Source organism: Heloderma suspectum, chromosome 1 (genome assembly GCF_057233095.1).
Source record: "Heloderma suspectum isolate Gila_16-S chromosome 1, 16-S_ref, whole genome shotgun sequence".
NCBI classification, from domain to species: domain Eukaryota; kingdom Metazoa; phylum Chordata; class Lepidosauria; order Squamata; family Helodermatidae; genus Heloderma; species Heloderma suspectum.
The window spans coordinates 6,543,976-6,568,479 of NC_139458.1; the positions used below are offsets into that span (position 1 = coordinate 6,543,976).

Sequence of the window (24,504 nt, forward strand, 5' to 3'; positions counted from 1 at the left end):
CATGACTCTAATCAGTGCAGTGTATTTTGAAATACCATGCAAACAAAGGAAACCCGCAGAATGTGGCACTGGGCATAGAATCTGGCTTCCCAAGAATCTCAGTGGATTTAAAAAACAAAAAACAAAACAAGATTCTAGCCCCTATGGATGCAAAGTTATGCTTAACAGTCTGTGACCAATGCCAGGTGAGAGTATGGGAGCTAGAGGGTGTGTGTGGCCAGAGAAGATTCCCACCTGCCAGGGAAATCATACTCTTCCCATAATTAACAGAAGGAGGATAAATTATACTAAGTAAGCAAAAAGACAGGAATTAGCATTAATTTTTCAAGGAAGCAGAATTCTGTGTAGCGTAGAAAACCCACACACAGTATGTGCAATAGCTTTCTCCTTCATTTCCTTTGTTTCATATTGCTTTCCTTCTCTCCAGTTCTTTATGTCTTTTTAGATTCTGCCCCTCCATCATCTTGGGTCCACTGTACTTGGATTGGACGGTGCTTTATACCTCATGGGCTGGGCACAATCCTGCCAAAAGTTAAGCCATTTCAAGACCCACCCATTGCGGTGGGGGAACTGAGCATGCGAATTCAAAGGAACCTGAAAGTTCTTAACTATGGTTGGACGGTGCTTATTAACGATAAGAATTACTATCTATCTCAGGGGTGCTGTCAGAATTCAACAGCAAAGTGCTACGGAAGCTTTGAAAGGACAAATTTAGGTCAAAAATCACATTGTTTTTTGTGCCATACCACCTAATTCAGCGGTGGCAAGAGTGTGGCCCATGGGGTGGCCCCAGACTCTGATGTGGGGCAGCACATTTTCCAGTGCTTCATAGCCAATGGTGAGGGATGATAAGAGTTGTAGGCCAAAACATCTGGCGGGCCACAAGTTGCCCAAACTGATTTTTTTCCAATGGAAATGATGATATTCAAATTAAGCTAATTTGCAGTGGAAAATTTTCCAATTCAAAACTTTCAGGCAAACCCCACCACAGAGCCCCCCATGTGGCCGACCCCTGATTTATATAAATAAAAGGCAGCTCCCTGCATTTGCAACCTTCAGTCACGCTTTGGTGTGACTAGGGCACAGAAGGCAGGTTGAGGCTTCTGAGCCAAAGATAGAGCTATACATCACCCCAGTGTTGTCCCTGAGTGATGGTCATTAATTCCTAGGAGGGAAATTAAAGCACTGAAGTTGGGCACCAGTGGAGGCTGGTGGCTCCGATGTCAGTGGGGTCATAAAACTGCTTCGGGTTTCAGTCAGAGCCAGTCAGAACTCTAAAGGAGTTCTCCAAGGTGCAGAGCTCCTGTAGAGTTCTGGCTGGTTCTCACTGAAACCCAGAGAGGATTCACTGTCCCACTGACATTGGAGCCACCAGCCTCCACTGTTGGGGACAATGTAGTAGTGGGGACAAAACTTGCCCATCACCTTGACACCGGGCGGTCTGACCCTCACTGAAAGGGCAGCTGTTTCAGTTCACTGCTGACAGACAACAACCGTGATGAGCCTTGGGCCAACTTAACAACCCACAGCGCAATGCTATGAGTGCCTACTCAGAACTAAGGGCTGTTGAGTTCAGTGGGACTCCCAGCGAAGTGTGCATAACACCCTAAGATTGCAATCCTATAAATGCTTCCGTAGGGATGTCCCAGTGACCTCAATGGGTCTTCATGGCAGTGGTGTCATGGGGGCGGGGCTCGCGGGCATCATCTGCCACCCCTCAAACGTCCCTGTTCCCTCTGAGCGTAGCTGCAGTCTTCACAGTAGCTCGGGGGTGGGGGGAGAAGAATGAATGTGGCTTCACAAAAAGCTTAGAGATGACCTGAAAACAAAAAAGCACACATACAGGAAGTGGAAGGAAGGCCAAGCAACAAAGGAAGAGTACAGGCAGGTAGCACAGAACCGCAGGGATGGCATCAGGAAGGCTAAAGCTGAGAACGAGCTGAGGTTAGCGAGGGATGCTAAAAAGAAACAAAAAGGCTTTCTTCAAATACGTGCATAGTAAAGGACAGAGGAAAGAAATGGTGGTTCAGCTATTAAATAAGGATGGCAAAATGATAACAGATGACAAGGAAAAGGCAGAGGTGCTCAATTCCTACTTTGGCTCAGTCTTCTCCCAAAAGAGGGTCTATGACCCCCTGGCAAAGGCGAAGTACAGGCTGAAGGGGCAGGATTCCAGCTTGAGAGCGATAGGCATATGGTAAAGGAACACCTAATTACTTTGAATGAGTTCAAATCTCCAGGGCCAGATGAACTGCATCCTAGAGTAATAAAGGAACTGGCAGAAGAGCTGTCAGAACCACTGTCTATTCTCTTTGAGAAATCATGGAGGATGGGTGAAGTGCCGGATGACTGGAGGAGGGCTAATGTTGTCCCTATCTTCAAAAAGGGTAAAAAGGAGGAACCTGGGAACTACAGACCACTCAGTCTGACATTAATCCCTGGGAAAATTCTGGAGCAGATGATAAAGCAATCCATCTGGAAGCACCTTGACAACAATGCCGTCATTACTCAAAGCCAACATGGATTTGTCAAGAACAAATCCTGCCAGACGAATCTGATCTCATTTTTGGATCAAGTCACCTCCCTTGTGGACTGTGGGAATGCTGTAGACATCATATACCTCGACTTCAGCAAAGCTTTCGACAAAGTGCCCCATGATATCCTGATGAGCAAACTAGCTCAAAGTGGGCTGGATGAAAAAACGATCCGGTGGATCCACAGTTGGCTACAGAATCGGACTCAAAGAGTGCTTATCCATGGGATCTTCTCAAACTGGGCAGAGGTAATGAGGTATTAATGGCTTGGAGGAGGTGGTGCAGGGGATGCTTATCAGATTTGTAGATGACACAAAATTGGGCAGGATAGCTAATACCGTGGAACACAGAAACAATTCAAAGTGATCTTGATAGGCTAGAGCACTGGGCAGAAAACAATAGAATGAAATGTAATAGGGATAAATACCAAGTTCTGCACCTAGGAATAAGAAACCAAATGCACATATTACAAGCAAGAAGGATCTTGAAATTGTTAATCATAAGCTGAATATGAGCCAACAACGTGATGTGGCTGCAAAAAAGGCAGATGCTCTTTTGGGCTGCATTAATAGAAGTATAGCTTCCAAATCCCGTGAAGTACTAGTTCCCCTCTACTCATCACTGATTAGGCCTCATCTGGACTACTGTGTCCAGTTCTGGGTTCCACACGTTAAGAATGAGGCAGACAAACTGGAGAGGGTTCACAGGTGGGCAACAGAGATGATCAGGGGACTGGAAACAAAGCCCTATGAAGAGAGACTGAAAGGACTGGGCATGTTTGGCCTCGAGAAGAGAAGACTGAGGGGAGAAAGGATAGTGCTCTTCAAGTCCTTGAAAGGCTGTCACAGAGAGGAAGGCCAGGATCTCTTCTCCATCATCCCAGAGTGCAGGACACGGAATCATGGGCTCAAGTGACAGGAAGCCGGATTCCATCTGAACATCAGGAGAAACGTCCTGACTGTTAAGAGCAATACGACAATGGAACCAATGACCTAAGAGGTGGTGGGCTCTCCCACGCTGGAGGCATTCAAGATGAAGCTGGGCAGCCATCTGTCAGGGATGGTTTGACTTAGATTCCTGCACTGAGCAGGGGGTTGGACTCGATGGCCTTGTAGGCCCCTTCCAAACCTTCTATTCTACAATTCTAATATTGCTCCCTGTTGTCATGCAAAATATCTGGGACCGTCTGGTCATGAATGGGCAATTCAGACCCATTAGCTTTACAAAACTCCTGCTCTTGGTGAAGATGGAACCTTCTAGAAACCGTTTGTTGATACGGATGGACACAGCTGCCTGCAGTTTTGGACTGCCCCTGCGGGTGTGGCTATGAGGACTGTCTGGATGAGCACGTGCACTTTAAAATTTCCTTCTACACCACTGGTGGTGGGTACATAGATATCAACTCACTGCAAGGAGTTGCACTCATATCTATATACTTACCTGCTTAGGTGGCCACCTGGTGCACCCACAAACACTACAATCAGTGCATTTGTCATGAAGGTGTCCCCAGACTTCCCATTTGTCCCTCATTTGGACCCACTCTCTCAAGAGGACGCTTGGCTTCCTCACCTTCAGGAATGCTGCTGTGGGCATTCTCTGCAATTCCGTCGCACTGGGCCTTTGGCTGACAGGCACCCGCTGCCCCTCCACCTGCATTTTAAAATACCTCCTTAGGCTTGGAGTATGTGGGGAGGGGCGCCGTGTGGGTAATGCCTAAGGGTCCCCAGCCTCTGAAACACGGGGATGCCATTCACATATGCGCCAGGTGCCTGCATACCTTTCTGTTTACCCAGCCTCCCCTTCCTCCCGTGTCTGCCAACTGCAAGCTTCAAGGGGCGGGGACCTGCCCTCTTAGGCTCTGTAACGGCAAGCGCCACCGCGCGTTACATATACTGAAATAAGCTATCCTGTTATGCTGAAAGAAACGATCCCGCCCTTCGTATCCTGGCCCCAAATGGAAAGCGCGAATCAAGTACACACGTGCGCGTCACACGTGGCTCTATACACGGGTCGGGCGTCCGCCCCCCCCGCTCCGTCTCCAGCAGGGGAGAGGAAGCGCCGTGCGCGGCGCGGCCCCGTGAGCGCGCCTGCATCGCCGCCGCAGCGGCCGCCCGCGCCGTCCCGCGCCGGCGAGCGGGCGGGCAGGCAGGCAGGCAGGCAGGCGCGGGCGCCGCGCCCCGTGATGCGCGTGTCGTCGGCGCAGCCGCCCGCCTGCAGGTGCGCGGGGCGCGATCGGAGGCGCGGGCAGCGCGCGCGGGGCTGGCATCGCGGCGGGCGGCGTTCGCGAGCGCCGGCCGGGCCCCGAGCGCGCGAGGAGCGGAGCCGCGGCCGCGCCGGACTCGCCTCGCCTCGCCTCGCCTCGCCTCGCGCCCTCCGCCGGAGATGCTGAGCTGAGGGCGCGGCGCGTTCCTCGGCCCGCCGCCCTCGCCGCCGCCGCGTCCAGGGGTCCGCGCCGTCCGAGGCGCAGGCGGGGCGGCCATGGCCCAGAGCCGCAAGGAGCGGAACAGCTGGGGTAGGTCCCCGCCGAGAGGGGCGACTCGGGGCTGCCCGCGGGGCCCGGGCGCGGGGCCCAGGCGCGGGGAGAGGCGCCGCTGGCTCGGCCTTCCCCGGTCGGCCCGCGGGAGCTCCACGCCCCGTCCCCGGGGGCGCCGGCTCCGAGCCCGCGTCGCCAGCGCTCGCCTAGGCTGGCCTGGCGAAGGGGGGGCCCGGCGGCTCCGCCCCACCGCTGTAGGCGGGCGGGCGAGGCCGCGGACCCTCGGAGCCGCCCCAGATCTCGCTCTCCTCCTGCCGCCCCCGGGCTCCCTGTCGGCCCCGGTTGTTGTCTTTCTCCCCACCCACCCCGCCCCTCCCCTGCGGCAGCTGCCGGCGTGCTGGACGCAGCCTCTGCGGGCAGATCACGGGTGGGGTGGAGGGGAGACAATGGGGCGAGGCAGGGGCTGCATTCAGAAATGCACACGGAATGAGAAGGGGGGGTCTGCCTCGTGGGGGTGGCTGCGCCGTCGTCGGACTCTGGGCATACGCCGAAGGCCGCTTCCTTGCATGGTGGTTAGCAAAGGAAAGCTCCCCCCCCCTTTAAAAGGTTGCTGTTTGTGCTGGTGTGGGGGGTTCTGATCCGTTTTAGACTAAGCCTTGTAGTATTAACCTCCGGAGCAAGCAACTGGAGAGCAAGCTGGACCGGCAGTGCGTGCTGGGGGAGGGGGATAGCGTGGCTGATTAACTCATCTGAAGTCAGAAAGGTGTGGCATTGCGTGCTATCCGCCAGGAGACTGGATCAGCGTGAGTGAGGGTCGATCTATGTATGCATGTATTAACTTATTTTGGTCAATTTATATCCTGCCCTTCCATCCGGAGATGCACAAGGCAGCTAACAAAATAAAGGAACAACATAAAAACACTTAAAACCACATAATCCTTATTAGATTTGTAGATGACAGAAAACTGGGGTGGGGTGGGATAGCAATAGCGAGCATCTCAGAAGACAACAGTAAAATAGGATGGAAAATGGGTTGGCAACACTGGGCTGAAACTAGCAGAATGGAATTCAACAGAGTAAAATATAAAGTTCTGATTTTTGATGAAACAATGCCCCCTAAATGCACATGGATAGGATGGGGTGGCCGGGGGTGGGGGTCCTGGCTTGGCATTAGACATATGCAAGGGTTCTCAGGATTAGTCCATTACAAGCTGAACATGACTCAGCAATGTGATGTGGCTGCAAAAAAGGCTAATGCAATTTTAGGCTGCCTTAATAGAACCATAGTTTTCAAGGCATGGGAAGTAATCATTCTGCTTTTTTCTACACTGATCAAAGGTCATCTGGAGTACTGTGTCCAGTTCTGGGCATTGTACTTTAAAAAGGATGGTGATGGGATTACTGTATTCTCGATCACATGCCCTCTGATACGCACGCATAATTGATTGACAGTAAGTATTGACAGAGAGATTGCACTTCACACATGCCAAGGGGATATTAGCGATTGCATGTAGAGGTATAAATTAGTGTGCAGGCTTCATTACGGAAGAGACAAAATTACCATGGGTATGGCTTTGATACAGAATGCAGAAGTTGTTTAGATTAACCCAGTTAAGGTTGGACCAGCAACTGTCGCCATAGACCAGCCTCCCCCCGGTGCCCTCCAGATGTGTTGGTTTCCAACTGGACTGCAACTCCAAGCAGGTCAAGATGCATCTTCTTGACTTGGCCCTTAAAATGGTTGTCAGTGGCTTTAAAGGTTGCGTTTAGTGTTTTACTGTGTTTTGTATTTGATTGTCTCGTCTTCTGCATTTTTTGTAAACCGCCTTGGTTGGCTTCAGACAGTCGGTATAGAGAAACCACAAATAAATAAATAAATAAATCTGGAGGACATCAGGCAGGGGAAGGCTGCACTAGACATGTAGAACTAGGGAGCAGGTAGAGAAAGAGCATGAGAGGGGCGGAGAAGTTACAGGCCCCAAAGAAGGAAGCAGTGTGGGGTGGGTGGAGGCCTAAATCAGGGATGCAGAACCTAAGGCCTGGGGGCCAAATCCAGCCCTCCTGGGCTCCCAGTCTGGCCTTCCAGGTTTCTTCAGATTGTCCCACCTGTTCCCCTAGCCTGTTCTCCTGGCCCCATCATTTGCTGGTTTCCCAGTGTTTGTGCAGTTTTTTTCTAAAAAGACTGGAATGCCTCTCCTAAGGCTCAGTTACTGGCAGCAGTTGCTTTAAGCTAAACTATACTGGTTGTTTTGGCATTTTTGGCTTTGCCCCTTTTGCAGGCAGTCCCACCCACCAGTGGAATGAGGCCCCCAAGAGCTTCTCCAAAATGGAATTTGGCCCTTGGGCTGAAAGCTTCTGCACCCCCAGCTTAGATGCAACAGAGCAAACTTAGAATGTAAATGACCTGGAGTAGGGCAATGCAAAGGGTAGTACAGAGGGAGAAATTGGGAAATATAAGAGAGAAGATTAAAGCACAAATATTTAGGAAAAGGGGTATAAGTAGGATCTTTCCTCAAAGTCCACAGTGATCTGAAGATGACTGGAAACAAAGCCCTATGAAGAGAGACTGAAAGGACTGAGCATGTTTAGCCTTGAGAAGAGAAGACTGAGGGGAGATAGGATAGCGCTCTTCAAGTCCTTGAAAGGTTGTCACAGAGAGGAAGGCCAGGATCTCTTCTCGATCATGCCAGAGTGCAGGACACGGAACAATGGGCTCAAGTGACAGGAAGCCAGATTCCGGCTGAACATCAGGAAAAACGTCCTGTTAGAGCAATACGACAATGGAACCAATTACCTGGGGAGGTGGTGGGCTCTCCCACACTGGAGGCATTCAAGACGAGGCTGGACAGCCATCTGTCAGGGATGCTCTGAGTTGGATTCCTGCACTGAGCAGGGGGTTGGACTCAATGGCCTTGTAGGCCCCTTCCAACCCCACTATTCTATGATTCTGTGATCTGGGAGTTTGTCATGGCGACCGGATACCGCAGTTCCAGGGGTTGCAGTCCTTGAAGTCATGGTGGGGACAAATCACCCTGCCTCCATAAAAACGATCAGGTTGTTTTCATGCCAGTGAAGTCAGAGGCTGTGGTGGGAAACTAACAGTAGGGCATGGCCATTTAGGCCCCCTGGAAACCTCGCACGGTGCAGGAAGAAAGACAAATGCCTGAGTTCTCCTTGAACTCGAGAAGTTACTACTTCTCAGCTACTTACCTGAGGGTGCTCTGACTTGGAAGAAGTCAGGTGGCTAGCTCACTGGTTCTCTCTTTTTATAAACTTGGTCTGTTGTGGAGGAACTTTACTTAAGAGGTGCCATCCTGATCTTTAGTGCAGCGCACAAATTTGAATAAAGAACTAAACTTTTTAAAGTTGAAGTTCCTGACCTTACTGACAAATTGAAAGCTAATAAATCTGTGGCCCCAGATGGTATCCATCTTACAATTCTTAAAGAACTCAGATGTGAAATTGCTGATCTGTTTATCTTTGAGAAATCATGGAGGAGGGGTGAAGTGCCAGATGACTGGAGGAGGGTTAATGTTGTCCCTATCTTCAAAAAGGGCAAAAAGGAGGAACCTGGAAACTAAAGAGCAGTCAGTCTGACATCAATCCCTGGGAAAGTTCTGGAGCAGATGATAAAGCAATCCATCTGTAAGCACCTTGAAAACAATGCCATGATTGCTCCAAGCCAACATGGATTTGTCAAAAACAAGTCCTGCCAGACAAATCTGATCTCATTTTTGGATCAAGTCACCTCCCTTGTGGACTGTGGGAATGCTGTGGACATAATGTACCTCGACTTCAGCAAAGCTTTCGACAAAGTGCCCCATGATATCTTGATGAGCAAACTAGCTCAAAGTGGGCTAGATCTGGTGGATCCACAGTTGGCTACAGAATCGGACTCAAAGAGTGCTTATCCATGGGAACTTCTCCAACTGGGGAGAGGTAACGAGCGGGGTCTGCAGGGCTCAGTCCTGGCCCAGTGCTCTTCAACATTTTTATGAATGACTTGGAGGAGGAGGTGCAGGGAATGCTGATCAAATCTGAGGATGACACAAAATTGGGCAGGATAGCTAATACCTTGGAAGACAGAAACAAAATTCAAAGTGATCTTGATAGGCCGGAGCGCTGGGCAGAAAGCAACAGAATGAAATATATTAGTGATAAATGCCAAGTTCTGCACCTAGGAAAAATAAACCAAATGCACAGTTACAAGATGGGGGATACGTGGCTCAACAACACTACAAGCGAGAAGGATCTTGGAATTGTTGTCGATCACAAGCTGAATATGAGCCAACAATGCAAAAAAAAAAGCAAATGCTCTTTTGGGCTGCATTAATAGAAGCATCGCTTCCAAATCCCAGGAAGTACTAGTTCCTCTCTACTCAGCACTGGTTAGGCCTCATCTGGAGTACTGTGTCCAGATCTGGGCACCACACTTTAAGAAGGATGCAGACAGGCTGGAGAGGGTTCAGAGGAGGGCAAAAAAGATGATCAGGGGAGTGGAAACTAAGCCCTATGAAGAGAGACTGAAAGAACTGGGCACGTTTAGCCTTGAGAAGAGAAGACTGAGGGGAGATAGGATAGCGCTCTTTAAGTACTTGAAAGTCTGTCACAGAGAGGAAGGCCAGGATCTCTTCTCCATCATCCCAGAGTGCAGGACACAGAATCATGGGCTCAAGAGACAGGAAGCCAGATTCTGGCTGAACATCAGGAGAAACGTCCTGACTGTTAGAGCAATACGACAATGGAACCAATTCCCTAGGGAGGTGGTGGGCTCTCCCACACTGGAGGCCTTCAAGACGAGGCTGGACAGCCACCTGACAGGGATGCTCTGACTTGGATTCCTGCATTGAGCAGGGGTTGGACTCGATGGCCTTGTAGGCCCCTTCCAACCCTATGATTCTATGGTTCTACCACAGGACTGGCGAATGGCCAACGTAATGCCAATTTTTAAAAAGGGATCCAGGAGAGATGCGGGAAATTACAGGCCAGTGAGCTTAACGTCTGTTCCAGGTAAATTTGTGGAAAGCATTATTAAAGATAACATTAGTAAGCATATAGAAGGACAAGCCCTGCTGAAAAAGAATAATGGCTTCCTCAAAGGTAAGTCCTGTCTCACTAACCTTTTAGAGTTCTTTGAGAGTGTCAATAAACATGTGGACAGAGGTGATCCTGTAGATATTGTTTACTTGGATTTCTGAAAGGCCTTTGACAAAGTCCCTCACCAAAGACTCCTGAGCAAACTAAACAGTCATGGAATAAGAGGAGAGGTCCTCCTATAAGGTCAGTAACTGGTTAAAGAACAGAAAGCAGAGAGTAGGAATAGATGGTAAATTCTCTCAATGGAGGGATGTAAACAGTGGGGTCCCACAGGGACCTTTATTGGGACCATGCTTTTCATCTTATTTGTAAATGATCTGGAATTAGGAGTGAGCAGTGACGTGGCCCCCCTTCATGGATCACTGCCTTGTTGTGGCGAAGGGACTTGCGTAACTCAGTGAAGCCATAAGCTATGCCGTGCAGGGCCACCCAAGACGGACAGGTCATGGCAGAGAGTTCTGACAAAATGTGGTCCACTGGAGAAGGAAATGGCAACCCACTCCAGGATTCTTGCCAAGAAAACCCCATGGAACGTATCACAAGGCTAAAAGATATGACGCCGGAAGATGAGCCCCTCAGGTCGGAAGGTGTCCAATACACTACTGGGGAAGAGCAGAGGGTATTTCCAAGTAGCGCCAGAAAGAGTGAAGCGGCTGGGCCAAAGCCGAAAGGACACTCAGCTGTGGATGTGTCTGGTGGTGAAAAGAAAATCCGATGCTGTAAAGAACAATATTGTTTAGGAACCTGGAATGTCAGATCAACGAATCAGAGTAAGCTGGAGGTGGTCAAACATGAGATGGCAAGATTGAACATCGACATCTTGGGAATCAGCAAACTCAAATGGACAGGCATGGGCGAATTTAATTCAGGTGACCATCATATCTACTACTGTGGGCAAGAATCCCTTAGAAGAAATGGAGTAGCGCTCATAGTCAACAAAAGGGTGGGGAAAGCAGTACTGGGGTACAATCTTAAAAACGATAGAATGATCTCAGTACGAATCCAAGGCAAACCATTCAGCATCACAGTAATTCAAGTCTGTGCCCCAACCACTGATGCTGAAGAAGCTGAGGTTGATCGGTTCTATGAAGACCTACAACACCTTCTAGAACTAACACCAAAAAAAGATGTCCTCTTCATCATCGGGGATTGGAATGCTAAAGTAGGAAGTCAAGAAATCACCGGGATAACAGGCAAGCATGGCCTTGGTGTACAAAATGAAGCAGGACAAAGGCTAATAGAGTTTTGCCACGAGAATACGCTGATCATAGCAAAAACTCTTTTCCAACAGCACACGAGGCGACTCTACACATGGACATCACCAGATGGTCAATATCGAAATCAGATTGATTATGTCCTTTGCAGCCAAAGATGGAGAAGCTGTATACAGTCAGTCAAAACAAGACCTGGGGCTGACTGTGGCTCAGATCATGAGCTGCTTCTTGCAAAATTTCGGCTTAAATTGAAGAACATAGGGAAAACCACTAAACCATTCAGGTATGACCTAAATCATATCCCTTATGAATATACAGTGGAGGTGAGGAATAGATTTCAGGGATTAGACCTGATAGACAGTGCCTGAGGAACTATGGACGGAAGTCCGTAACGTTGTTCAGGAGGCAGCAACTAAATTCATCCCAAAGAAAAAGAAATGCAAGAAAGCAAAGTGGTTGTCTGATGAGGCTTTACAAGTAGCTGAGGAAAGAAGGGAAGCGAAAAGCAAGGGAGAAAGGGGAAGATATACCCAACTGAATGCAGAGTTCCAGAGAATAGCAAGGAGAGACAAGAAGGCCTTCTTAAATGAACAATGCAAAGAAATCGAGGAAAACAACAGAATGGGAAAGACTAGAGATCTTTTCAAGAAAATCGGAGATCTCAAGGGAACGTTTTGTGCAAAGACGGGCATGATAAAGGACAAAGAAGGCAGGGACCTAACAGAAGCAGATGAGATTAAGAAGAGGTGGAAACAATACACAGAAGAACTATACAGGAAAGATCTGAATGTCCCCGATAGCCATGATAGTGTGGTCACTGAACTTGAGCTGGACATCCTCAAGAGTGAAGTCAAGTGGGCCTTAGGAAGCATTACTAACAACAAAGCTAGCGGAGATGACAGTATTCCAGCTGAGCTATTTAAAATCCTAAAAGATGATGCTGTTAAAGTGCTGCATTCAATATGCCAACAAATTTGGAACACTCAACAATGGCCGCAAGACTGGAAAAGGTCAGTTTACATTCCAGTTCCAAAGAAGGGCAATGCCAAAGAGTGTTCAAACTACCGTACAATTGCGCTCATTTCACATGCCAGCAAGGTGATGCTCAAAATCCTACAAGCTAGGCTTCAGCAGTATGCGAACCGAGAACTACCGGAAGTACAAGCTGGGTTTCGAAGAGGCAGAGGAACTAGAGATCAAATCGCCAACTTTCGCTGGATCATGGAGAAAGCAAGAGAATTCCAGAAAAACGTCTATTTCTGCTTCATTGACTACGCTAAAGCCTTTGATTGTGTGGATCACAACAAACTATGGCAAATTCTGAAAGAGATGGGGGTACCAGAACACCTTACCTGTCTCCTGAGAAACCTGTACGAGGGTCAAGAAGCAACAGTAAGAACCAGACATGGAACAACCGATTGTTTCAAAATTGGGAAAGGAGTACGACAAGGCTGCATATTGTTGCCCTGCTTATTTAACTTATATGCAGAGTACATCATGAGAAACGCCGGGTTGGATGAATCACAGGTCGGAATTAAGATTGCCAGGAGAATGATCAACAACCTCAGATATGCAGACGATACCACCTTAATGGCAGAAAGCGAAGAGGATCTCAAGAGCCTCTTGTTGAGGGTGAAAGAGGAGAGTGCAAAAGCTGGTTTCAAACTCGACATTAAAAAAACTAAGATCATGGTATCTGGCCCCATCACTTCCTGGCATATGGAAGGGGAAAAAATGGAAGCAGTGACAGATTTTATTTTCTTGGGCTCCAAGATCACTGCAGATGGTGACTGTAGCCATGAAATTAAAAGACGCTTGCTCCTTGGGAGGAAAGCTATGGCAAATCTAGACAGCATGGTAAAGCAGAGACATCACCTTGCCGACAAAGGTCCGTCTAATCAAAGCTATGGTTTTCCCAGTAGTAACGTATGGCTGTGAGAGCTGGACTATAAGGAAGGCTGAGCGCCGAAGAATTGATGCTTTCGAACTGTGGTGGTGGAGAAGACTCTTACGAGTCCCCTGGACTGCAAGGAGGTCAAACCAGTCCATACTAAAGGAAATCAACCCTGAGTGCTCATTGGAAGGACAGATACTGAAGCTGAAGCTGAAATATTTTGGCCACCTAATGCGAAGAGAAAACTCTCTGGAAAAGACCCTGATGCTGGGAAAGACTGAAGGCAAAAGGAGAAGGGGATGGCAGAGGAGATGCTAGATAGCATCACCGATGCAATGAATATGGACTCGAGCACGCTCTGGGAGAGAGCGCAGGACAGGAAGGCCTGGCGTGCTATGGTCCATGGGGTCACGAAGAGTCACATGACTGAACAACAACAATAACAAAAGTGATGTGGCCAAGATTGCTGATGACCAGCAGTGTAGTGGTGGCGGGTTGTGCTGGGGCATTGCTGGGCACTTTTTTTGAAGCCAGCCCCCAGCTGGGTCGCAGTCTGCTAGGGAAGAATGAGGGAGTGCAGGTGGCTGGCTCTTGGCTCCTGGCTCCTGGCCAGACAAAGGGAGCGAGCAAGTGAGAGGGAGCCTGAGGAAGCTCTGCAGCCTCCTCTCCCCCACCCGCTCTCCTCCTCAGCTCTTGGCTTCTCCGCCCATCCCTGCTCCATGCCCGCGTGCCTGCTGCTGCTCTCGTCTCCTGCAACACCAGTCACCCGTTCAGGGCTGCTGCTGCTGCTGGCCACAGCAGCGGGGCGGGGGGAGGGGGCGCTGCCACCATTATTTACTTATGGGGTGGGGCAGGTGGCTGGTTTGTGCCAGTTTTTAGGATTTATCACACACTATGCATGTTTACTCAGAAGTCAGCCCCGCTGTGTTCAGTTGCCAGTTGGGCTTTCTCTCAGGTAAGTGTGCATAGGACTGCAGCCTTAGCTGCTTTCCCAAGATCTCTGTAAATTTAATTCGAAATAAAGACCCATTGGATTGCACTGTTAATTCTTGAACATCAATTTCTACAGTAAGCAGAATTGCCAAATGCTACCTGCTCTGTCAGCTACACTTTTTGGTACAAGGTTGGGCAAACAAACCCTGGTGGAGGGGAGGGAAACAGAAAAAAAAACAGTTGGGGGGAGAGGAGAAAGAAGGTAGGGGTGTGTGTGTGGTTCAATCCAGCTGGCTGTGTGGATGTTTCTGTTGCGGGATGGGAGAGTGATAATGAGGGAGCTTAGGGAAGGCTAATGGGTAATGTTGGGGCGCTAAGGGAGTGTGCCGGGGGCTGTTTCATTGAGAAGGGATCTGTCCATGAGGGCCGAGTTGAGAGGGTGAAGCTTCCATAGAGTATCATATTTTGAAAACCTGAAATGTAAAAATTAACACCCCTGCAGTGTTTTCTCAGACATCGAGTTGAAATCCCCCTGCCTTACTCTCAGCTGTGCTGTTTTTGGATCCCAGTTGAAGGCTATATATCTTACGAGGTTGCGCAATCTTAGAAGGGGCGTGGCTGTGAGGGGGCGTGGCTGTGACTGTCATGATGGGACCCTGCACTTCTGAATATGCCACTACGCTGCTGCTGATGGCACCAAACTATTTAGAGTGTTTAAAACAAAAAGGGACAGTGAACTCCAAAAGGATCCAAAATGGGTCCTTTGCTTCTTCCAAAATGAAGAGCTCCAACATGGGCATCCAAATGGCAAATGCGGTTCATTGTAAGCAAGTGTAAAGTGATGCGTGTTGGAGCAAAAAAAATCACAAATTCATGTATATGCTGATGGGATCTGAAGCAGTGGTAATTGACCCAGAAAGAGATCTTGGGGTTGTGGTAGACAGCTCAGTGAAAATGTTGGCCCAGTGCTGTGAAAAAGGCAAATTCCATTTTAGGCATAATTAGGAAAGGAATTGAAAATAAAGCGGCCATTATAATACTGCCCTGATAGAAATCTATAGTCTGACTACATTTGGAAAACTGCACAGTTGTGGTCACTACACCTAAATATTGTAGAGTTGGAAAAAGGGCAACTAAAATGATCAAGGGACTGGAGCATCTCCCCTACTAGGAAATGTTACATCATTTGGGATTGCTTAGCTTAGAAAAAAGGTGCGTAAGGGGAGACATGATAGAGGTGTACAAAATTATGTATGGTGTGGAGAAAGTGGACAGGGAGACATTTTTCTCCCTCTCTCAAAATATTAGAATTCAGGGTCATCCCATGAAGCTAATTCAGGACAGATAAAAGGAAGTTCTTCACGCAGTTTATAATTAAACTATAGAACTCACTACCACAAGATGTAGTAATGGCCACCAATTTAGATGGCTTTAGAAGGGATTAGTCAAATTCATGGAGGAGAAGGCTCTCAGGCTATATACTACCTCCAGTATCAGAGGCGGTATGTATACGTACATCAGTTGCTGGGAACATGGGCTGGAGGGCACTATTGCACTCGTGTCCTACTTGGGGGTTCCCCGCAGGCAGCCGGTTGGCCGCTGTGTGAACAGAATGCTGGTTGAGATGGGCCTTTGGTCTGATCCGGTAGGGCTCTTCTTATGTTCTTAAACTGCGTTGGCCCTTTGCCATTCGTGCGGCAGGAGTTCCATGTGCGAAATGGTGTTAGCGTTCTATGTTGCAACTTGCAGCGGGTGCCACGTTTGCCAGCTTCACGAGTGGAGGGCTTTTCTCACCAGCGCAGTGGTTTGGCCAATTCTGAATCTGCCTTGGGGAGCTTGGTTAGAGTAGTGGCTCAGCAATCTGGGTTTCCGACGCTTTGCTTACCAGCAATTGCTCCTGGTGGCTGAACTAGGCTGGAGGTCAGCCAGCCGGCTGCCTTACTGGCCCATGTTGATTCTAAGCCTCTGCTGAGCCAGCCAAATGGAGATTCTAGAGGAGGGATTCCCAAATGGAGATTCCCTCTAGAGGAGGGATAGGCAACTCCTGAGGGCCACTTCCTCTCCACCAAATCCCACAGGGGCCTCACCTCCGGCCCCCACCACTGCACTGCTGAATTTGCCACAGAAATTAGATGGTGTGGCAGCAGCAAACCTCTCCCCCTGTAATTGCTCCAACCCCTCACTGCATCTGGGGAGATGGCATATCGCAATGGGATGGGGAGACGTTATTGTTCTCCCCGCACATACCCCCAAAGTGCATGCACCCTGGCCTTTATTCTGTTAGCATTCTTGCTCTGCTTACGAACTCTTACAATATGGTGAGCTGGTGTGGCAACTAGGTACGTCAGCTGTGGCCCAGGAAGGCCCCAGCTTGAACTGAATCTCTGCCACAATCGCTTTAGACGGCCTTAAGGAAGCCACTGCTCTCTCGTCCTCAGCCCTGCCCATCTGCAATATGCAAATAGTAATACTGGCCTACCTTATAGGATTGTTGTTCTTGTAAGGATTACTGAGACAAGGCAGATGAAGTGCCTTTAAGCATTTCCAAAAAAGAGAGAGTTGTTTATAAAGGATTATAATTTCTTTGCACCCCAGCACGCTTATTGTGGCTGCGAAGTGCCACGTGTGTTGTTTTTAATATGAGGAGACAGTTTCCTCCTAAAAAAGAAAATGGAGTATTCATGGCAAGAAGCTTGTCGCAGTGCTCCTTTCCCTACCCTGGCCCCGTGATGTTCTTTCACTTTGCAAGCAAGCAGTTGCAACACTGAGGAGAAGCAAACTTTGTCTTTAAACAAGTCCTCCGATGCTAATTTCTCTGGAGCAGCTGTCCAGATGACAGAGTTCTTCCTATAATGCTTTCTGCTGCCTGTGCTTCTCCTCCCTGAAGCATGCAGCTGTGATGGGGGAAAATATCTGCTTGCATTGCACTTTTTTAAATATAGAAGATAAGTAGGACAAAATCTGCTTCAACGGAAAATGCACCTGTGGCAAGATAGTTTGTAGATATCAGCTCCATATAATCCTTAAGTACATAGGAATTGCCTTGCTGGAGCAGATCAAAGGCCTACCCAGTCCTCTGTCTCCAGCCGTAGCTAGCCAGATTCCCCAGGGAAGTTCTCAAGGAAGGCATCTTGGCAGTTGTCCACCAGTGTCTGGAGATAGAAGTGCACTGCTCCTGCATACAGAGGTTCCATTTTTAGCTATCGTTGCTAAAAACAACAACAGTATAACTCTTGAGAGGTCGAAGCTAGCATCCCCGATCACATTTTGGATCTGTGAATTCTATAAGTAAGTTAGAGCACAATCCTTTCGGATCTGCCCATGATATTTGTAAGCCACTGAACTTATAAGTCTCCGAACTGGATACTCATAAGCAGGGGTGTTGCTAGGTTCTTAAAAGACCCGGGGCACAGGCCCATAACACAAATTTGCATCTGTCTGTCTGTCTGTCTTTGTATCAGAGTCTAAGTGCACCTCTAATATCTCTGTGTGTGTGGTGTGCTTGCGTCTGTGTACAGATTACATACATAAGTGTGCACTGACCCCCCACCCCACTTCAACTCAGACCCCAGTTCAGCATTTTGAAAAACATCCTGCTTAGGTCAATTTGGAGTCAGACCATTTCAGCTCAGCACCAAACCTGAGTCAAGGTCTGGAAAAATGAGTCTTTATGCTTCCTGTTGACTACCATGGGAATTTTTTTTAAAAAACTGTAACTTTTGTCTCCCAGTCCGAACTGGATGATAATTTCAGGCATAGTAGCTCCCTAGAAGAGGATTACACCCGCCCAGTGTCAGAAAAATAGGTCAGGATTTATATTTTGATTTTCTTTTAAAGGAAACTGCCAGTAAATTTTATATTACTTGGAAGAATCGGATACACATTTCAGGATTCATTACCCCATCAGAGGAGATCATGTCTCTGAATTTCAGAATGATAGCCACAAGGATTTTTGTGCAAGGGTGGCCTTGACATTTTGAAGTCTCCAAAAGAGGACATACTAATTTCCTTATTTTCCTTGTGGTCCTTCGTTCTGAAAATTACAGACAGCCTAGAGTTGTCCCTAAGTAAGAAACCAGCAAAGTTCCAGAAGGATAAGTGCAGCAGTTCATGTGGAAGGGGAGTTCTCCAGTTTGGGGGAGGGAGTGATTTGCTTTCCCTTCCCCCCTTCCCCAATAGTTTTTTGGGTAAATTTATATGAAAATGCATAGGTCATTAGAGTTGTCTCCGAGGCAAGAAACCTGCAAAGTTTCTGAAGGATATACATACATGCAAATTTAGAATGACTAAAATTTATTTACATTTCAGCAATATTAGCACCAGAGGAACATGGGTGGGAAGGTGCTATTACACTCATGTTCTACTTGTGGGTTTCCCATGGGCATCTGTTTGGCCACTGTGTGAACAGAATGCTGGACTAGCTGGACCTTGGTCTGATACAGCACAGCTCTTCTTATGTTCTTAAATAGAGAGTGCTTCTGAGCATATGCAGAATGCTTTTCTTTCACCACTGGGCACTTAGATTCTCCCCCTACCAATTCTATTCCCCTCCATGTAACCATCCCTCCTCATCCTACCATCCTCCAGCAGCTCTTCATAAAAACAGATATCTTGTTTCGTGCAACTCCTCTCTACCTCCTCCTTGTAATGCACAAGCTCTCATTGTATCTTCCTCCTCATAACTTCATTTGTGCCAAGAGTTCACCAGGATTCAGCCAATGAGTCTGTTTTCAAAACTAGGACCAAGTTATGGAGAAACTCTGAGCATGTACTAAGTGCCTTTAGCTAAGAAGCTAGAGTTCGTGCAAAAAAACAAAACAAAAATAAAACCCATAACTGACAAAACATGCATAGGACTGAGCTGAAAGGGTAGTCAATTCATTAGGTGGAATTGGGTAAGTATTAAGCCTGCAGTGCCATGCTCACAACTCAGGACTTATTTCTGAGTAAACATGCAGAGCAACAAGGTGCAAACCTCCCTGCAAAAGTAACTTGTGCTGGAATCCTATGCACCCTTTCCTGAAGGTAAGCCTCATTAGATATAATGGGGCTTCTGAGCAGGCATACATAGGACTGCATAAATGAGCAGCATTTATCTCCCCTCCACTTAAACCCCTCCCCCCAAAACTCCTATTTTTATTAAAGCTTTCTGTTCAGAGGAACATAGGAAGCGGCCTTATACTGAGTCAGACCCTGGGTCCATCTAGTCCAGCACTGTCAATACTGACTGGCAGCAGCGGCTCTCCAGGGTTTCAGGCAGGATTCTTTCCTAGCCCTACCTGGAGATGCCGGGGATCAAACCTGGGACCTTCTGCATGCCAAGCAGGGGCTCTGCCACTGAGCTACAGCCCTTCCTATTGCTGGATAATGGCAATGGACGAACAAAACAGCCCCAGATTTATTTCTTTGCAACCATGTGAACCCACTCAAAGACTTGAGCGAGGAGAAAACCCAAACCTCTTGTCTGTTTGTATAAAGTCAAATACAGTTCAGAACTTCTCTTGCCCGTTGTTGTTGTTTATTCGGTCAGTCGCTTCCGACTCTTCGTGACTTCATGGACCAGCCCACGCCAGAGCTTCCTGTCGGCCGTCGCCACCCCCAGCTTCCCCAAGGTCGAGTCCGTCACCTCCAGAATATCATCCATCCATCTTGCCCTTGGTCAGCCCCTCTTCCTTTTGCCTTTCACTTTCCCTAGCATCAGCATCTTCTCCAGGCTATCCTGTCTTCTCTTGCCCACCAAAGAGAATTCTCTTTAAGAATTCCTCAAGATGTGCTCTGGGTGGAATAAAGAAGAGAAAGAAAGAACAGGGTAGGGGAGAAAGAAGAAAAGAAGAATGCTGACTGGAAATGCAGGGGCAGCGGGGGGGGGGGAGAATTCCCTAAGCCAAGTGGCTCCTTTCAGAGAGGTAATACTTCAGAGGAATTTAGGAGGCTGCGGAGGGTTTGTAAGGATTGTACGTACTTAAATGAGCTTTATAAGGTGAGGTGGCTGAGGGTTTTTTCTAGCTTTCTTTAAACTGTAGAACCTGTTTAAAAGCCTTTGCAGTTCCTCGATCATGATGCCACATAGTCCTAACCCTCCTTTTGAAATAATTTGAGTCCTACTGCTATTTAGGAGAAATTAAAATGGAGGGGGAGAAACAAGTTTGTGGAGGCTGATTGGATCCTTTGCTGTACTGAAGCTACTAAACTTCTGTAGAAGCCAAAGGTTCCAGTCTGGGGCAGTAAAATCAGGTGCTGTGTGAAATACTGGTATTTCACATGAAGCTCTTTCTTCCCTTCCTTCTCCCTCTTCAAAATTTCATTGCAAGCAAGCTCCCAACAGTGGGCATGTAAGAGCAGAAAAGTAGGGGGAGAGAGGTTTTTTGCACCTCAAAGAAACCTACACGAGAGATTAGGGATAGTGACCTCCTAATGGTCACCTTAAATACCTTCTGATTAGGATTTCTAATAGCTTGGCAGTTTTTACTTTTTGTTTTAGTCTTTGAGAAAAGGAAAATTTACGCATGGCTAAACAAAAGTCACTGGACCTAACTGTCTGAAATTTGGCAGGTTCAGTCAGCTCCATAGAGGCTGCCAGGTCCCCAAATTCCATGCATGTATGTGGAAGCACAAAAAAAATATAGCTCTTTGCTTTGACAGATTTTCTTGAAAACATCAAATTTTACCTGTGACTAGCACAAAAGCCACTGGACCTAACTGCCTGAAAATGGGCAGGTTCAATCAGCTCCATGGGGGCTACCAGGTCTCCAAATGTCATGTATTTATCATATAAAAGAAAACAGTTATGGCCATTTCTGTTTTCCAATGCAAGTCAATGGGAAAATGTAAAAAAATGGCAATTAGGACAGCTCAAAAGATCCGGGGCACAGCTCAATAAAGATCTGGGGCATGTGCCCAGGTGGGCCCGCTGCTAACAACGCCCTTGCTGATAAGTTTCTGAACTTTTTGCCTGTCTAGCTGAGGCCTTGGGGAGGGAAGGAGGTGGGGGGGGGGCTGGGGATATGGCGTAAACTCTCCCCTCCCCACCCAGTGCCACAACCCCTTCCCTCCTCCCTGAGCTTTCATTTGCAAGCTCATAGAGGCAGCGGGCACAGTTCTCTCCACACCAGTTGGGATGGGGCGGGGGCAGAAAGCTCGGACTCCTGGGTCTGAGCTTGGAGTGCTGTCTCCGGCCTCAGATCCAGGAATCTGAAAAATCCTATAGCCCCCCACATGCTGTCTAGTGGCCATAGGATTGCTTTCCCCATGGTGTTGTGTGAATGCATCTTTCCTTTGGTCTGTCTTGCCCGTACTGTAACTCAGGTTTAGTCCTTATGGAGGTGGTAAACCTGAGCCAGGGGTGTGCTTTTTCAGACCACAGGTGGGAGCTGATAGGATGGAATCTAAATGGCCACTGTTAATAATGTAACCAGCTGAGGATTTCTGGGAGTTGTAGTCCAACACATCTGGAGGGCACCAGATAGGGGAAGGCTGTGTTACTGTCTGTTCTTCCTGCATTTCATTTCTGTCTGACTTCTCTGTTTCCTCCCCCTTCTCATCCCGCCAACCATGTGTATATACATATACTGCAGCTTTATGCATCAGGTGAAGTGGACTCTAGACCACAAAAAATTATGTCATGATAAATGGCCACAAGATTCTAGTTTGTCTAAATTCTCTCCACACAGAAAACTAGATCTCGAGGAGCAAAATTCCAGACTGGTGTTCACCCTTACACACTAGCTTTCTGTGTGCAGGGATTTTAAAAAATCATGTGGAGGAACATCAGATGAGCTTCTACCTGTAATCTGCAGTGGTGCAGCAAAGGCACGGGTTGACCACCTCAGTGAGATCCAGGCTGTCTTCTCCATAAAAAAAAAGGTAAAGGTGTCCCCAACCAGTCGTGTCCGACTCTAGGGTGCGGTGCTCATCCCCGTTTCTAAGCCGAAGAGCCAGCGCTGTCCGAAGACGCTTCCGTGGTCATGTGGCCGGCATGACTGAACACCCAGGTGCACGGAACGCTGTTACCTTTCCCGCTCCAAAGTTTTGTCTTGCAAGAGAACTAACTTTCTCTCTTCTCAGAAACTGGAAGAGTGGGGCACAATTGAAGTCAACATATCATGGGCACTCATAGGCCCATTGCCTTGCCTCTTCTGTTCCAGCTACTCTGGTTGGTAGCAAATTCTGTCTCAGTAGTCTTGTCTGGTGCTGCCCCTTTTAAAAGGGGGATGTCAGCCAGGGTTTGGACCTGCGGCCTTTGGCATGCAGCATTTGCACACTGAGTGATGGCCTCTGTAGAGCATGTGCAGAGGGAAGGCATGGGAGGCGGCATGGTTTGGTAGAGAAGAGCCCAGAGGATCTCACTCGGAATGTTCTATGAATGGCGGCCTCTGCTGTCGGTTATGGAGTTATTCAAGTGAATGGGAAAGCAGGTTTGAAAATGTGGCTATCGCTCAGGAAGCCAAGGGTAGGGATAAGTAGGCATTTTTCACAGTGGGATGCCCCAAAGATCTTGGGTTAGATTTCTGCTCAAGTTTATGTTTTATTGCGCCTGCGAGAAACCTGTTTTTTCTTTTTAAGGTTGCAGTTCCTGATTATGTATTAAACAGCTTGATGGTGATGTAATAGCAAAGGTGACAGTAAGATGTTGGCAAAGCTAATAAAGATTGGCTTGAATGCAAGAGAAATTGGTTTTAGGGTAAGTGATGCATCTTGTCCCTTCATTTTCCAGGCAGATGAGAATCAGCTGGGGCCAGAAATAGCTTTCTTGGAAGTCATCATCTGTGCTGGTCCATGCCAGGAACAACAACAAAAAAGGCCGGCTTCTTGCAATGCAAGAGCAGCTTTAAAATACTGCCAAGCTCACTGGTAATTGACAGTGAGTTTGTGATTGGAATTAATGGTTACAACGGAGGGGGTTTCATTCGGTCACAGAATATGTGTGTTGCACACAGGAGGTCCCAGGTTCAGCTCCTGGTATCTCCAGTTTTTTAAAAAATGGGTCATGTGGCGGGTGATGTAAAAGGCTTCTCTCTGCCTGCGATCCTCAAGCACCACGGCCAGTCAATACTGGACTAGATCAGGGGTGTTGAACCTCTTTCAGCCCGAGGGCCGAATCCTATTTCAGGAAAGCTCTTGGGGGCCGCATTCCAGTGGTGGGCGGGGCCCAAGGCAAAAGGGGCGGGGCCAAAATCACAAAAGCTACTAGCTTATTTCAGCTTAAAGCTCATCCTACCAGTAACTAAGGCTGAATCTACACATAGCAGTTATACCGTTATCATACCATTATCATAACCATTGGTGCCCACTGGTGTCATGTGTACCAGTAGTTATGATAATGGTATAACTGCTATGTGTAGATTCAGCCTAAGCCTTCAGAGAGGTATTTCAACCTTTTAGAATGGAGGGGAAGAACTGCATAAAAGCTGGAGGGAGGGAGTGCATTCAAGGGAAGGGGCCTGGCCTTCTGGGGACCCCCTGAGGGCTGGTTTTTGTGCCTGAGGTTCTACACTCCTGGGCTAGATGGAAAAATTGTCTGACGTGGTGTTTGGCAGCATCCTATATTCCTAAGGAAAGATCCACGTATCTGCACCTTGGGGGACGTGGTTAACTCTTGATGTGGTCAGGGATGTGTGAAAAATTAATTTCAGCTTGTTTTTGACTAGAATTTACCCAGTTTGCACCACCTGGACCCAAATGCAATCTGTGGTCAAAGTCCATACATTTCTGAGCTTGCAATGCAATTGGCGAAACAAAAACTGCATTCGAAAAATGTGTACATTTGAAAAATGAGCATAAAAAATGCATACTTTTGGAAAAACGCACACAAATGCTTAAATCCATGAGAGCGCATGAGTCAGAACATGTTTTGAGATGGAATTCGGGGACCCCAACAATCTGAAGTGTTGCTGATTCTCATATCCCTAGACGTGGCCCACTGCCAGCAGTCAGGGCCCTGGCGTGGCCGGAATTGTGAATACCAGCAGAATGGGACATGGGAGGCCAGCCCCCCAGTGCATCACTTGCACATTTGGTATTTTGGCCTAAGGTTCAGCATCTTGTGAAGTGAGCTTGTTTTTCTTTTAATGATCCCACTTCTTAATCAGACAGGCTTGGCCCTGTGATATGCCCAAAATCCAGCCCCTTGATCTTTTTAGTTGCCCTTTTCTGCGCTTTTTCCAGCTCTACAGTATCCCTTTTTAGGAGCGGTGACCAGAACTGGACACAGTATTCCAAGTGTGGCTGCAGTTGGAATGTGTTGGACCTTAATTGGCTGTTGGATCTTAACTGGGTGTTTCGGAAATGCTGCCTTCCACTGCTGCAAAGATGCTCAGGAAAGGCCCTTTTTAGACCCTGGACAATTGTTTATCAAACGTA

General features: G+C 47.9%; 1 protein-coding gene across 6 annotated transcripts in view; it reads left to right on the plus strand.

Moving 5' to 3' along the window:
• Window positions 1-4,535: 4,535 nt before the first annotated feature.
• Window positions 4,536-24,504, plus strand: part of ATL1 (atlastin GTPase 1) — a 47,431-nt gene continuing 27,462 nt past the window's right edge. For 3 of the 6 annotated variants that reach the window (XR_014787769.1, XM_084834407.1, XM_084834394.1), the window contains exon 1: window positions 4,614-5,046. Coding sequence is in view for 3 of the 6 variants with exons in the window: in XM_084834407.1 (XP_084690533.1) it covers window positions 5,013-5,046 (34 nt within the window). In the remaining 3 variants the exon portion in view is untranslated. Of the gene's footprint in view, window positions 5,047-21,815; window positions 22,009-22,707; window positions 22,826-24,504 lie in introns of all 6 variants that reach the window. The other 3 variants (XM_084834417.1, XM_084834424.1, XM_084834384.1) reach the window with 3 other exon arrangements.